This window comes from Colobus angolensis, unplaced genomic scaffold (assembly GCF_000951035.1).
Source record: "Colobus angolensis palliatus isolate OR3802 unplaced genomic scaffold, Cang.pa_1.0 Scaffold138, whole genome shotgun sequence".
Lineage (NCBI taxonomy): Eukaryota > Metazoa > Chordata > Mammalia > Primates > Cercopithecidae > Colobus > Colobus angolensis.
The window spans coordinates 1186344-1201125 of record NW_012114466.1 but is presented as its reverse complement, the minus strand read 5'-3'; the positions used below and the strand labels follow the sequence as shown (position 1 = coordinate 1201125).

At 54.9% G+C, this 14782-nt stretch overlaps 1 protein-coding gene across 1 annotated transcript in view; it reads right to left on the bottom strand.

Moving 5' to 3' along the window:
- Positions 1–14782, bottom strand: part of CELSR1 (cadherin, EGF LAG seven-pass G-type receptor 1) — a gene marked incomplete at its 5' end in the record, with an annotated part of 201612 nt that overhangs the window by 53757 nt on the left and 133073 nt on the right. The window contains 4 exons of the mRNA XM_011934791.1: positions 3874–4040; positions 4603–4728; positions 5239–5402; positions 7014–7171. Of these exons, the coding sequence (XP_011790181.1) occupies positions 3874–4040; positions 4603–4728; positions 5239–5402; positions 7014–7171 (615 nt within the window). The remainder of the gene's footprint in view (positions 1–3873; positions 4041–4602; positions 4729–5238; positions 5403–7013; positions 7172–14782) is intronic.

Below are 14782 nucleotides of genomic sequence, written 5' to 3'. Positions count from 1 at the left end.
ACAGAGTTTCGCTCTTGTTGCCCAGGCTGGAGTGCTGCGGCTCAATCTTGGCTCACTGCAACCTCTGCCTCCCGGGTTCAAGTGATTCTCTTGCTTCAGCCTCCCGAGTAGCTGGGATTACAGGTATGCACCACCACGCCCAGCTAATTTTTGTATTTTTAGTAGAGACAGGGTTTCCCCATGTTGGCCGGGCTGGTCTCGAACTCCTGACCTCAGGTGATCCACGTGCCTCAGCCTCCCAAAGTGCTGGGATTACAGGCCTGAGCCACCACACCTGGCCACCATTTTGTTTTCTTTTGTTCTACAGAAGTTAGCTTATTAATTTCCTTTGCCATTCTCTTGCATTGTTCTTGCTTTAAAAACTCCAAAGTGAGATCAGCGATAAAAGTGACGTTATGTCTACAAACAAAAGTGATATCCACAGAATGAACCTGTTTCATGGGTGGTAACTGCCTCCGCTCTTAGGCGTGTCCCCAGCTCTCGGTCCGAGAGGCATTCAGCAATCACAAGGTTAACCCACCTGACAGGGTGGGTGGATTCTGGGTGCCCGAGAGCAATTCTCCAAATTGCTTGGGCTGTGGGATGACAATGGAGTCTTACTTGTCCCACCACAGTGGCAGGGGAGCAGGGCACATCCTTTGAGGAACACCCAAACTGCTGCTTTAAAGAGCTCACAGGCCCACAGGAGGCCTGCAAGCTGATGGTGGCAAGGAGAAACCCTCCGGAACCTTCGGTAACACGCGGCTGACCGGCCTCTGGGAGCTGCCCTGTGGGCCTTCTGGGTGCCCACTGGGGTCTGTAACATCCTTCCAGCCACCCAGACTTCCACAGGGAGGGCTGGCTGTAGTCCCTGGCAGAATTCCTAATTTTTGGATGAGCTCTCCATGATGTAGTTACGCAAACAGCACAGAGTCTGTGGCTTCCAGTGCCATTCCTACTGAAAGCGCATATTTTTCCTACAGAGACCCCACTGCCAAATGACAACTTGCAAGCTCCAATTCATCACCTGCATCCAAACAGCCAATTTAATTTGTTCTGACAGTGAAACCACCACATAGAAAATACCATCCCCGGGCAGCACCGCGCCTGCCAAGTTTTGGCCTGAAGGAAGCTTCTGGGGCTGCCTGGGAGACTCATGAAATGACAAGTTTAACAAGAGCCCACAGGCCGGCTATAATCATCCCTGGTGCAGGCTGCACCTTCCAGGCAATCCGAGCGATCTGTGCTGGAAAATGCTCCCAAGTTGTGAGCGGGAGGAACAGGAGGCTCCCTGTCCAGGCCTGAGCCCCTGCCCCAGCCCCGACCCGTCTCCTGAGCCCTCACTGATCTGCTGAGGGACTGACCTCCACCAGCCTGCTGGGAGCACTCTCGGTCCTCCCCCGCCGCCCTCCAACCAGGCACTCACAGCAGGGAGGGCATGTGCCGGGCAGCCTCTCTGTCTCCCCACCAACCCTCATGCCAATCTTGGCTATACAGAACTGTTTCTGGATGGGCTGTCCATAGGGGTGACAGAGAGGGGCCTATGGCCGTCCCAGGAACCTGGGCAGTAAAAGAACCACGGGGTCCAGAGTGAAGAGCCTCTACGCCTCAGTTTCCCCTGTGTGGAACGAGAGCTTGGAGCAGGCACTCCATAAAATCCATCTCACCTCTCACCATCTGACCCCAGGCCAGCCTCCCCTGATGGGGGATGGCGTCCAGGACACACCGGGCAGCATAAGAAGGCCCAGAGTCCAGCGGAGGAAAGGCAACAAGGCATGGTTCCGCACAGCACACAGCCGACGGCAGAGGACACGCAGCTGGCGCAGACCCCGCTTTGGGAGGGACTTCCTGACCGCAGGAGCCTGGGGGGGTCATCCTGGGAGGACAGGGTGAGTGCTCCCATGTGGCCAACCCCAAGGCAGGAGAGGAGGCTAACCTAAGGGCAGCGTCTCTGTGCGCTGAAGGGAGGGCAGGAGGGCGCCCCAGGCTCACTCTGGTCAGAGATAATGAACAACCAGCAGGAAGTCAGTGCTGCTCTGAGACCGTGTGCACCCAGGTCTCATCACATGCAGGCACATGCATACATATACAGCCACATGCATACATATACAGCCACATGCACTGAGACGTGCACAAATGTGCATGCATGGAGAGACGCACATATAGATGCGCACACATGCACATACACACTGACGCGCACACACACTTGCACAGAGATACGCGCACACACACGTATACAAACTTGGAAAAAAGCCTAGGAGTCACGCCTGTAATCCCAGCACTTTAGGAGGCTGAGGCGGGTGGATCACCTGAGGTCAGGAGTTCGAGACCAGCCTAAGCAACATGGCAAAACCCCATCTCTACTAAAAACACAACAAATTTAGCCGGCTGTGGTGGTCAGCTCCTGTAATCCCAGCTACTCTGGAGGCTGAGGCAGGAGAATCACTTGAGCCTGGGAGGCAGAAGTTGCAGTGAGTCGAGGTTGCACCACTGCACTCCAGCCTGGGCAACAAGAGCAAAACTCCATCTCAAAAAAAAAAAAACCTAGGAAGAAGGAAGGAATAACCCAGTTACGAATCTGTCAAATCAAAACAGAGTGCCCTGCTCAGGCCCGACTCCCACGGGCCACTCCCGTGCCAGGGTATGAGAATTAGGTCTAAGGAGAGACATAAAGGGAGCTTTTTAGGAGGCAGAATTGCCCAGGGAATTTTCAGAGCTAGACCCTGATCAGAAACGGTCACAGCAGCTGGAGAGCGCCCATGCCCTCCATCACTACAGACGGGAATGACCTTGAGATGCACAGGCAGAAGGGCAAGAGGGCAAGCCGAGGGCCAGGTGCCCTCCCGGAGAGGGTCCCCGTGGCTGCCTCATGCGGTGGAGTCTGCAGGGTGTGGCAGAAGGACAGCGCATGAGAGAAGACAGGGTTCATAACTGTTTCCCAAACAAAGTGTCTACGGAGCATGGAAGATGCGAGCGGAAACTGTGGAGCGCAGGAAACCGGAGGAAAAAGTGCATTCAAATCACCTTCTAAAAGCTGTTCAGAATTATCTAGCAAATAAACTTCTCTTTCAAACAAAACAGGAAAGACCAACCAGACAGAGAAAACATGCAGACAGCGACCACGCGGGGCTTTAGGCATCTCCGGGCCGAGCCAAGCTCCGGCAGACAGTGGACGTGCATTGGTGCCAACCACCACCTGGCCGCAGCTCTTTTTTCTTTTTGAGACGGAGTCTCAGTCTTGTTGCTCAGGCTGGAGTGCAATGGCACGTTCTACTGGTCACTGCAACCTCTGCCTCCCAGATTCAAGCGATTCCCCTGCCTCAGCCTCCCGGGTAGTTTTCACAGTTAGACCTTGATCAGAAAGCACCCACCACCACGCCTGGCTAATTTTTTTGTAGTTTTAGTAGAGACGGGGTTTCACCATGTTGGCCGGGCTGGTCTCGAACTCCTGACCTCAGGTGATCCTCCTGCTTCGGCCTCCCAAAGTGTTGGGATTACAGGCATGAGCCACTACCCCGGCCTGCACCTGGCTGCCACTTTAAGTGGCGAGGCCCATCGTTTCCACCTGAAGGTTCGGCACCTCCCTCAGCTCTGCAGTGCCCACGCTCCAGCCAAACCCTCAGGCTAGAGGGAGACCAGAGCGGCCACGCACCTCATCTGAGCTCTGCTGGGCCCCGAGGTTGGTCCAGTCCCATACTCACTCACTCCATCTCCACCTCCCGGAGGAAAGAAAGAGCTCTTATTCCCCCTCCTTCTCTTCGGAGAATCCCAGGGGTGGGCGCCAGAGGAAGGGAGAGCAGCAAGTGCCCCAGTGTGCCCCAGGAAGCCCAGCGCCTGGGTCCCTCCCTCGGGCACCCACCTAGCAGGTGCCTTATGGCACAGGGCCCCAGTCACCTGGAGGCGAAAGCTGGTGGGCCCGCCGCTGGTGGCCTCCATCAGAACGCTGTCCCCCTTCCGGGTCCGGAACATGAGCCCCAAGTACCAGGGCACAGAGATGATGACGTTCAGGTCGCTCCAGGACACGACACTCTCACCGCTGAAGAGCTGGGGGTGGGGCATGGCTGCGGACACAGGCCGGGGGACCTCAGGTGTCTCCTGAAATCACGCGGCCACAGACTCTTGGCTGCATGGGTGGGGGATGGGCCTGGACCTTTCTCACTTTAACACGAAAGCTGGTCTGAGCCTCCCCTCTATGATGCATCCAGCCCTCGCAGTCAGCCACGTGGGCTCCACAGAAGCCAACCCTGGGATGCAACCCTCCTTCCTGGGAAGTATGAAAATCTACAGGCTCCCAGCCCATGGGCACAGCAAGGGGCTCTCAGGCTTGACAGGAGGCAGATGGGAGTGGGTTCAGGATCCCTGGGCTCAGTGGCTGGGGGTGCTAGGGCTGGGCCCTGCTGGCCCAGCCTACCTGTCCCACCCCACACCTGAGGGACTGGGGACAGGGTCTCTACAGGGGACAGTCTCTTGGAGAGGGCAGTGAGTCCACAACAAATGCAGCATACGCTGCCAGAGGCTGCCGGAGCTGGACGTGAAACCCCCTCACAGTGGTCCTGGGCACATCAAGGAGCAATGCTTCCCAGGCCACCACGACCAGGGGGATGGACGATGCCAGCCACTCACCTTGCTCGCAGTTCTTCCCGCCAAATCGGAGCGGACACTCACACAGATACATGTTCCACCTGTTGACACAGGTGCCTCCGTTCTGACAGTGCCTCCCATCGCAGAAGTTCCTCCGAGCGGCGCAGCCTGGCAACACAGAGCGTGCAGCAGGGCCTGACTCGAGGAACCGCCAGGGGTCCCCGGTGCCAGACGTGGTGTGGGAAACCAGGATGGAATGGACACGGGGCTGGACAGAAGTCAGACTAGGTCTGAACGCCCCTGGCAACGGCAGGAACATGGGAACTGAGAAGGTGCTGAACGCACTGACCACATTTGGAGACGCGAGGGCTCCAGGCCATCATGGCAGCTGGCCTGGTCACCTGGTGACACATGCAAGACCCTAGGATCATGTGTGCCTCGGGTTAGCTGGCTGGGCCAGCAGAGCCAAGGCAACCCCAAACTGCAGAAACTGTGGAGAGGCACATCTGGCAAGCCTGGACTCCAGGTTCCATCCCAGGAGCTTCCCACAGCTGGACACAGACATTTCCCAGAAAAAGACGGCTCCCCAGGGATCTGCAAGCGGTGACCTCTGTGTGGCTGCCGCTATGCAGCCAGATGCCACTGCGGTGGCCCCAACGTCCTGATGGCCACCCGTACCTTCCCTGGTGCCATTGTTGGCGATGAATCCAGCCATGTCCACATTTTTGCCGTCGACTGACAGGTTCCGCATGCAGCCCACAAACTGCCGGTTGTGCACTGGGAAGTCTTCTGGCAGGTTGGGGACGCCACCCAGGAGCAGAGGACCGGTCAGATCCAGGGACCTGGGGAGGTAAAGCCGTCTTCTGTGACGTCCGGGCGGCGAGAGGCGGCCACAGCAGGCTGGGCTCTGCAGTTGCCTCTGTGTAGCCTCTGCCACCATAACTACTTCAGAAACCAAGCAGGCAGGCGGGCAGAGGCCAGAATCAGAGGGGGCTCCTGTGTCTGGTGCCGCGTTTGCTCACACTTGCGTTCGGTCCTGACGATCTGGGTGTTTCACACTCACCAGTCACCACCAAGCCCTGCCCACCCAGGCTGGTCCACACCTAGACAGGATGTGAGCGCAGGGAGCACAGGTCAAGGCCAGCAGGGACGATACTTTACTTTGGCCTCTGAGACCTTCCAGGAAAAGGAAGGGACTTGAAGGGAGGCCAGAAGAAAATGAGAACCCTGGCTGGGCATGGTGGCTCACACCTGTAATCCCAGCACTCTGGGAGGCTGAGGTGAGCAGATCACGAGGTCAAGAGATCGATACCATCCTGGCCAACAGGATGGTCTCTACTAAAAATACAAAAATTAGCTGGGCGTGGTGGCACACGCCTGTTAGTCCCAGCTACTCTGGAGGCTGAGGCAGGAGAATTGCTTGAACCCGGGAGATGGAGGTTGCAGTGAGCCGAGATCACGCCACTGCACTCCAGCCTGGCGACAGTGAGACTCCATCTCAGAAAAATAAAAAAAAAAAAAGAAAAGAAAAAGAAAATGAGAACCCTGTAGGCACCCCAGAGGTGGTGCAAACTCAGGCAAGGGCTGTGACTGGAGTAGGGAACAGTCTGCTCCCCAGCAAAAGAGCACCATCCCGCCTCCATCCCAGGCGGGCGGGATCAGACAGAACAGGTAAGGGACTGCCCGCAGGCCCCCATCAGGTGCTCAGGATGTATCAGGGCTATCTATATGATCTTCAAAAAGGTGATTCGTTATTCTGTGGTTATTTAGTGGCTTGTTCATGTAATCCCAGCACTTCAGGAGGCCAGGGTCAGAGAACAGCTTGAGTCCAGGAGTTCGAGACCAGCTTGGGCAACACTGGGAGACCTCGTCTCGATAAAAAATTTAAAAAGTTAGCTGGGTGTGGTGGTGTGTGCCTGTGGTCCCAGCTACTTGGTAGGCTGCAGCAGGAGGATGGTTTGAGCCCAGAAGGTCAAGGCTTCAGTGAGCTAGGATTGTGCCACTGCACTCCAGCCTGGGCAACAGAGTGAGACCCCATCTCAGAAAAAAACAAAACGACAAAGAAAAATGTAAGCCTCTGGGACCAGCTGGCTGACACAGTGCTTCACTTAACAGACTCCTGGAGTCCCAGGTACCAGAATTTGCAGGGACAAAGTCAGTGATCCGTGCAGACAGGGCCGGAGACTGTCTCTGGGTCTGTAAGCTCGCCATCACAACCCTGGGGTCGGCCTGGCCAATCTTGACACATACTTAGGGAGACTTATTCTAGAAGGTTCTAACATGTCAGAGGGAAGGTGCCCCAACCATGCAGAGGGAGTCTGACTCCAGCCTTGACTGAGGTCGCCAGGGTACTGCACCCAGAGTGCCTGCATGGGGCCCTGCCCTGGGAAGGCTGTAGGGTGAGCATGTTTGGGGGTGCGGACCCCCAGGGCCTCCCCTCCTGGGATGCTCACTTCTTGGAGCCGGTCTGAGTGCCCTGGGCAGCACAGCTGTAGTTCCCGATGTCCTTTCCAAAGCGCACAGCCATGGTTGTGTCACAATCATCCACCGTCACCACGGCCATCTTCTCCCCGGACGGCCCGTGGGGCAGGCCCAGGTGGCCGATGTTGGGCTGTAAGAAGAGAAAGCACAGAAGGCATCAGCACTTTCCCCGCCAGGGCCCTCAGCAGGCGGACCTGTCACTCACAGAGCGGGGAGGACACGGCACTGGGTGGGCAGCACGTGGACAAGGGACGAGGAGCCCCTGGCCTTTAGTTCCCCTAACTAGCTGTGCTGGGCTGCTTGGTGCCCCCTCAAGTTCTGCTTCCCAGAATCTCAGAATGTGACCTGGTCTGGACAAAGAGCTGGCGCCGATGGAATTAACTAAGATGCAGACGTCCTGGAGTAGGCAGGCCCTGATCCAAGATGACTGGTGTCCTCTTAAGAGGACAGATGCTGAGACGCAAAGGCACGCGGGGGAGAAGCCGCGTGACTGTGGAGGCAGCTGCTGGAGCAGCTGTTTATAAGCCAAGGGCCACCTGGGCCACCAACACCTAGGAAAAGGCAGGAAGGGTCCACCTCTTGAGCCTTCGGAGGAGGCACAGCCCTGCCCACGCCTTGACTTCTAAGCGCCAGACTGAGAGAGAATCGTGTCTGTTGTTTGAGCCACCCTAACCATGGTACTTTGTGACGGTGGCCCCAGAAAATGAAGATAGCAGCCAACACCCAAGCCCCGGGGCCCCTCCTGTGAACACCCGCTTCTGCTCTTCCGGGGGTGTCCTCCTGACCATGGCGCCTGGCCAGGCTCATGCTCCTGGAGTACAGATACCAGGAGGCTGCTGTCCGGCCCGCAGATGGCCCCACATCTCCCCTCTAAGGCGTGGAGCTCCCTCTCTGGGCCAGGAGCACATTCCAGGGCTGGGTACAAGAGTTCTTCTGAATCAGTGACCTCAGGTGACAGTTTTCCTTTCTCAAAGAGACTGTGGTTCGCCATCTGGGGACGAGCCCACTTTCCCCAGGCAGCCCTCACAGGTCTCACCTCCTGGTCAGCCCCTCCTGGGACATGGAGCATATCCACCCAGCCAGCTCAGATGCCTTTCCAGCAGGAAAAGCAGCACCAGCCCTGCACGATCCATGCGGCCACGGATGGATCTCAAAGATCTCATGTGGGTCTCAAAGTTCCAGAAACCCAGTTGGTGCCAGCTCCAACCGGAACAGGCAACAGAATGTCCTTCATCTGCACAACCTGGATAGCAAGACCTACATCCCGCGGGTGGCCATGACGATGAGCCAGGAGATCGCCAGGGAAGCACCACCATGCCCCGCAATCGGCACACAATGCGCAGCAGAGCCTCCCGCTCCACCCCAGAGAGAACCTTTTCTTCCAGTCCCAGCAGGGTCCCTCCCACCATCCCTATAAAGGATGGGTTCAATGCCTCCTCTTGATAGTTCTGGGGTCAGTTTGAGTTTATAGCATGATACAATCTCATGCTTCCTTATAAAACTTGGAAATAGATCGTTGTAAAAATGTAGAATTTAATTAAATCATCCTCAGTGCCTTTTAGTAGGAAAATAACCACCACATAGTCCATTCAAAAATAAATCTTCAGTTTTTAATAGGAACAAAGTATCTATTTGATCAGGGAAACTAGGCAGAAAGGCAGGACACAGAACTGGAAACAGGAACTCAGCCGGATGGCCAAGTTGCATGACTTCAGGGGACCCTGGGCACCCAGGCAGCACGCCCTGCCTGGAGTTGTGCAGTGCGCAGCCTGCACAACTGTATATGGCCACCCCACTGAGATTTCTGCTCCCTCTTATCCAATCATCTAAGGCGGATGAGACCCATCACCATACCTCAATTTCTTTTTGTGCAAGATAATGATTTACCATTAGAACACACATCCCCTCTGTGTTACAGGGAATTGAGGGTGATAGCAACAGAGATACGTGAGTTTCCCACACACCCTTCTCTGTAAATCCAAGCGAGGCTTCTACCATGACCCCTGGTATTTGAGTGCATGGATCACCTTTTTCATTTTTCTTTTACATCAGGTGATGAAATCACAAGGTCCGATAAGCTGTCTCCTTAAAGATTTCACTTTTGGTTAAGCAACAGGTAGGTGAGAGCATTAAAAATCATCTGTTTTCTCGCTCTGTAACTCGGCCCGCTTTGGAAAATGCGTGGAAGTGCCCATTATGGGATGCTTAAATATGAGGCGCGGTCCCAGGGAAAGAAGAACCTCCCCTCACTGTGTGAGCCCCACATTATCTTTACAACTTATAATTTACATTTTTGGGGCTGGGCATGAGACTTCTGGAGGAAGGGTGTAAGTAGCATTTACACTGGGAAGGCTTTCATGAAACTAAGCTGCTGTTTACAAAACTGCAGTTGTTGTAAACTGCTGCTAGTAATCAACGGCTCAGAGCTACGGATTCAAGCAAAAACAGCAGGATAAAGAAAGTTGGAAGCAAAAGACAAAACCACTACAGTCCATGCTTGTTTTTCGAGTGGCACGGACTCATGTGAGACACCAACTGCTAGGATACCCGAGTTCAGTCTGGCCTTCGTGAATCAGAGCAGCAGGCAGAAGGCGTTTAGGAAATGGTCTCTGACAGACAGCACCTAGCATGTGCTGCTCGGTTCTGACTCCCAGAGAGACCCACCAGCAGCCACTGGGTCAAAAGTAACAGCACTTTTGATGAAAGAGCCGAATGTTCTCAGGTGGAGAGCTGGAACAACCAGCAGGAGGGCTGCACGGAGGAGCAGGGGGACTTGTGGGGTCTGAGATCCCTGCTGCTCAGAGAAGCAATCACAGACTCCCGATGGCCCATCCCTCTCCTGCCACCCCAGAATAGGTGCTGAGTGGGGGCACTGGTTTAAGATGCCCGCCTCTCAGTGAGTGTGGGTTTAACGCACAGGCTAATCGTCCACTCTCCCGCCTCTCAGTGAGTGTGGGTTTAACGTACAGGCTGACCGTCCACTCTCCCGCCTCTCAGTGAGTGTGGGTTTAACGCAGAGGCTGACCATCCACTCTCCTGCAACTCGCTGAGTGTGGATTTAACACACAGGCTGACCGTCCACTCTCCTGCCTCTCGGTGAGTGTGGGTTTAACACGCAGGCTGACCGTCCACTCTCCCGCCTCTCGGTAAGTTTGGGTTTAACACGCAGGCTGACCATCCACTCTCCCGCCTCTCGGTGAGTGTGGGTTTAACGCGCAGGCTGACCGTCCACTCTGCAGTTGAGGCCAGCAAGTGACGGGGCGGCAGGGAGTGCATGGACACGGTGCTGTGGGTGACTTGAGACGCACGGGCGGGGTTCCCCAAAGCATTGAACGCAGAAGTACTACATGACCCAGCACCACCTCCCCCAGGCATATACCCAACAGAACTGAAAACAGGAACTCAAAAACCAGTTCATGAGTGTTGATGGCGTTGCTATTTGCAATTCAGAAAAAGTGGAAACCACCCAGATGTCCATCAGTGGATGAGTGGGCCAACTGTGGCCCATCCCTGCACCGGAATCCCAGCCACCGAAAGGTACAAAGCGCTGACACATGACAGCACAGGGGTCCCGGAACACATCACACTCGGTGAAAGCAGCCAGACACAAAAGGCCACACACCGCGCAACTCCATTTCTACACAACGTCCAGGACAGGCACATCCACAGACACAGAGCAGACAGGTATTGCCAGGGGCTCGGGGAGGAGGATGGGGGGTGACTGCTCATGGTATGGGGTGATGAAAATACTTCTTTTGAGGTGGCATCTCACTCTGTTGCCCAGGCTGGAGTGCCATGGCGAGATCTCGGCTCACTGCAACCTCCGCCTCCCAGGTTCAAGCGATTCTCCCGCCTCAGCCTCCCAAGCAACTGGGACTATAGGTGTGCACCAGCACACCTGGCTAATTTTTGTATTTTTAGTAGAGACGGGGTTTTCTCATGTTGGCCAAGCTGGTCTCGAACTCCTGACCTCAAGTGATCCACCCGCCTCAGCCTCCCAAAGTGCTGGGATTACAGGCGTGAGTCACCGCACCTGGCCTGGGTGATGAAAATATTTTATTATTTTTTTAAAAGTTACTATTGGTCAAGTGACGGCATGAAAATATTTTAGACCCCAATAGAGGTGGTATGGCACAATACTGTGAATATACTAAATGCCACTTTAAAACTTACTTTTATGCTATGTGAACTTCACCTCAATAAGGCCAAAAAAAAAAAAAAAATCCTGGGTTGTCATCCTCCCCTCCCCAGCCACCTGCCACTCTCCACCTGAAGAACTTTTGGGAAGATCCTTCCAATTTTTCCCTCTGACATGGAGAGAAAATGCATTATCTGACCTTCCTGCCAGGCGGCTATGAGTGATAAAACGCAGTCAGAGAGGTGAACCTTCTCCGGGAGGGCTGGAGAGGTGCGTAGACAATTACACAGGCGGCTCGAATGGGGATAGGTGAAGACAACAGCAGGTGTGTGTGGGCTCAGGTCCTCCACTTTTGTCAAAGGAAGACAAAGCGCGTCTCCGCTGAAAGGCTGGCGTGGAGCACGAGGCGGCAGCACAGAGGAGACTACGTGGCGGTAATAGCTCCAGAATGTGAGGCGGTGCGTCCGCCTCTGAGTTTTACACAGAGAAAGCAGCTCAAGCAGCTTCCGCAGGGCACTGGCGTGGCAGCATCTGGCCAGGAAAAGCACCCGGTGGCTTGGCTGGGTCACAGCCGATGATGAATGACACGGGTCGGGGGGATAAGCAATAAGACAGACGAACCGCCCCCTCACATTTCTAAGAGGATTTTTTCAAGTTTGCCACATATTTATACAAAAGAAAAAGACAGTGTGGGAACGAAGGGGGCCACAGGTTCGTATCTGAGTTTTTTCTCAATTCTTGTGTTGGAAGGCTCCAGGCACACGACAGGCCAAGGCCAGCACGGTGGAGGCACCAGCGCCCCGGCACCTGCCCTCCCAGGGCTCAGCTGGGTACTGTACAGCAGCCGGTCAGACCCAGAGGACCCCCCAACCCCTGCACCAACACCCCTTGTGGGAAAGGCCTCAATTCCCAGGCCTCGCTTCCAGGACGTAAAGCTCGGTAGCCGGACCTGGTCACTCAGGCCGAGCAAGGCAGGCAGCGCGCACAGCAACTGGAGAAAGCAGGGGCTGCCCATGGTGCCTCTACACCCCTCAGCGGGCAACCCTGGCCGGCACAGGCACCCTGGGGCAGGCAGAAACAGAGCCAGTGAGGAAAGACCACATCTCGCTCCTGTCACCACCTGAGAAAAAACTTATGGTGCCACTGAGCACTGCGAGGAGTGGCCCAGAGGCACCAAGCTGTGCAGATCCAGATTCCTGCTCCAGGAGTCATCCCTGGGGTCCACCCTCTTTTTTTCCTTCAAGGTATTTTCTTCCCTGCGTGCAGGCCCTCCCCCTTGGCTTCCACTCAGCCGCTCTACGCAGTGCAGAGAGTTTTTGTGTGCGCACAAAAGCGTTTGGTCCTTACGAAGAGCTCACATTTCTCCAGGCTTTTAACCTGCTGCAGACGATTCTGCACTGGGAGGCCGGTGGGGGTACGGTTTCAACGCTGGGGAAGGTGGCAGGGGAAGGTGGCAGGGGAAGGCGGTGTGGGGGTGGGAGGGGCACGTCTTAGGAAATGAATGAATTCATGCTCTGTGTCAGAAATGATTAACCAACGTTCATATCAAAGAATTCACAGATGGCTGGACCTCAGGAATGTCTATACAGAGTCAAGCTGCAGCGCTGAACGTTCCATGCTGTCATTTCTCAAGATGACAAGGTTCAGGCCTGACTGGCCGACAAATGCCCCAGGAAATGTGGGCAAGACCCTGTGCCAGTTCTGGCACGGAGACGACAAGCTCTCCCTCGGAGGCAGTCACCGCAGTTCTCTGAAGCTGCTTGGGAAAGTGGTGGGAAGGGTCACGAGGAGCAAGTTCATGCAGATGCACGCAACCTTCCAGAATTCAAGCCGGACTCCCAGGGGCCAGAACGCAAACCTCAGACCGAGCTGCTACTTCCTGGGGGGGTCCCAATACCCCCAGGCAGGTAACAGGACCGTGTTCCGCGGGTAGCCACCCTCTACACAGGGACTGCCGGCTGCCTTTGATGACCTGGCTCAAAGGGTGCGGCATCCCCCCCAGGGCTGCGAGCAGCAAACCGTCTGGAAGCCCAACCGAGCCACTGGGTCACCCGGTGGGGAGGGCGGCTCCACACTATCGCAGGTGGTAAGGGGACCTTCAGTTCCTCTGCCCAGCTCCGGCTGAGTGGGGCAGGTGCTCCTGAATCCCTCACCTGCCAGGGTCCCGGGGCACAAGACACACTCTATGAGCCTAGGCAGGCTCTTCTAGAAAGTGTGTAAGTGCATAGCTGCTATCTCTAGGGCTGTTTGGAAATGAAACGAAAGGACGGATCTGAAACTCTCTGCACTGTCGGAGCTGGCGTGGCTGACGTTACTATCATCCTCATTCTCAACTCAGGGTCCAGCTGGGCGGACCCAAGGCCGGCAGGGGCTCACAGGACAGCAGTGGCCACAGCTTCCAACGAACATCACCTCCTTAAAGCCAAGGGTTCATATCCTGCCCCCACTTGAGAAAGTCACAAGACTTCCCTGCATGCCAGGACTTGGTTGTACAACTGGGGGTAAAAATAACGTGGGATGAAATGAATATGTGTGAAGTGCTTGCTGCCATGTCTGCTGCTATTGTTATTTCCCAAAAAAGATGACGTTCAAGTGGTTCTCTCAAGTTTTGCTGTTTGAATACTTCCCTATATTAAAATAACATGGCCGGGTGCGGTGGCTCAAGCTTGTAATCCCAGCACTTTGGGAGGCCGAGACGGGCGGATCACGAGGTCAGGAGATCGAGACCATCCTGGCTAACACGGTGAAACCCCGTCTCTACTAAAAATACAAAAAACTAGCCGGGCGAGGTGGCGGGCGCCTGTAGTCCCAGCTGCTCGGGAGGCTGAGGCAGGAGAATGGCGTAAACCCAGGAGGCGGAGCTTGCAGTGAGCTGAGATCCGGCCACCGCACTCCAGCCCGGGCGACAGAGCAAGACTCCGTCTTAAAAAATAAATAAATAAATACATAAAAAATACAACAAAATAACATAATATAGGGGCTGAACGCAGTGGCTCACGCCTGTAATCCTAGCACTTCGGGAGGCCGAGGTGGGCGGATCGCTTGCAGTCAGGAGTTTGAAACCAGCCTGGCCAACAAGGTGAAACCCCATCTCTACTAAAAAAAAAAAATACAAAAAAAAAATTAGCCAGGCATGGTGGTGGGGGCCTGTAATCCCAGCTACTTGGGTGGCTGAGATGGAGAATCGCTTGAACCCGGGAGGCAGAGGTTGCAGTGAGCCGAGATTGCGTCACTGCACTCCAGCCTGGGTGACAGAGCAAGATTCCGTCTCAAAATAAATAAATAAATAAAAATAATAAAATAATAAAGTTGATTTTTACATTTTTAAACGAAAAAGAAGCAATTCAGCAGCTTGTGCAATTAGCCTCTCCGCTGAACCCGCAGGGTCCTGCCCAGGAGCTGAGACACAAAGTCACCTGCAGCTCGGAGTTCTATCACTGGCATGCCATTTCCTCCATTTAGTCAACTACCCAAGAAAGTGATGCAGAGTGCTGTTAGGCTTATTGTGGAGCATTAGAAAAGTTTTCGACGAAGGTCAGAACCAACTGGTCACCTGCAGATTCTTAAAAAATCACACCAAAGCCTTTTATTTCTCAGGCAAGG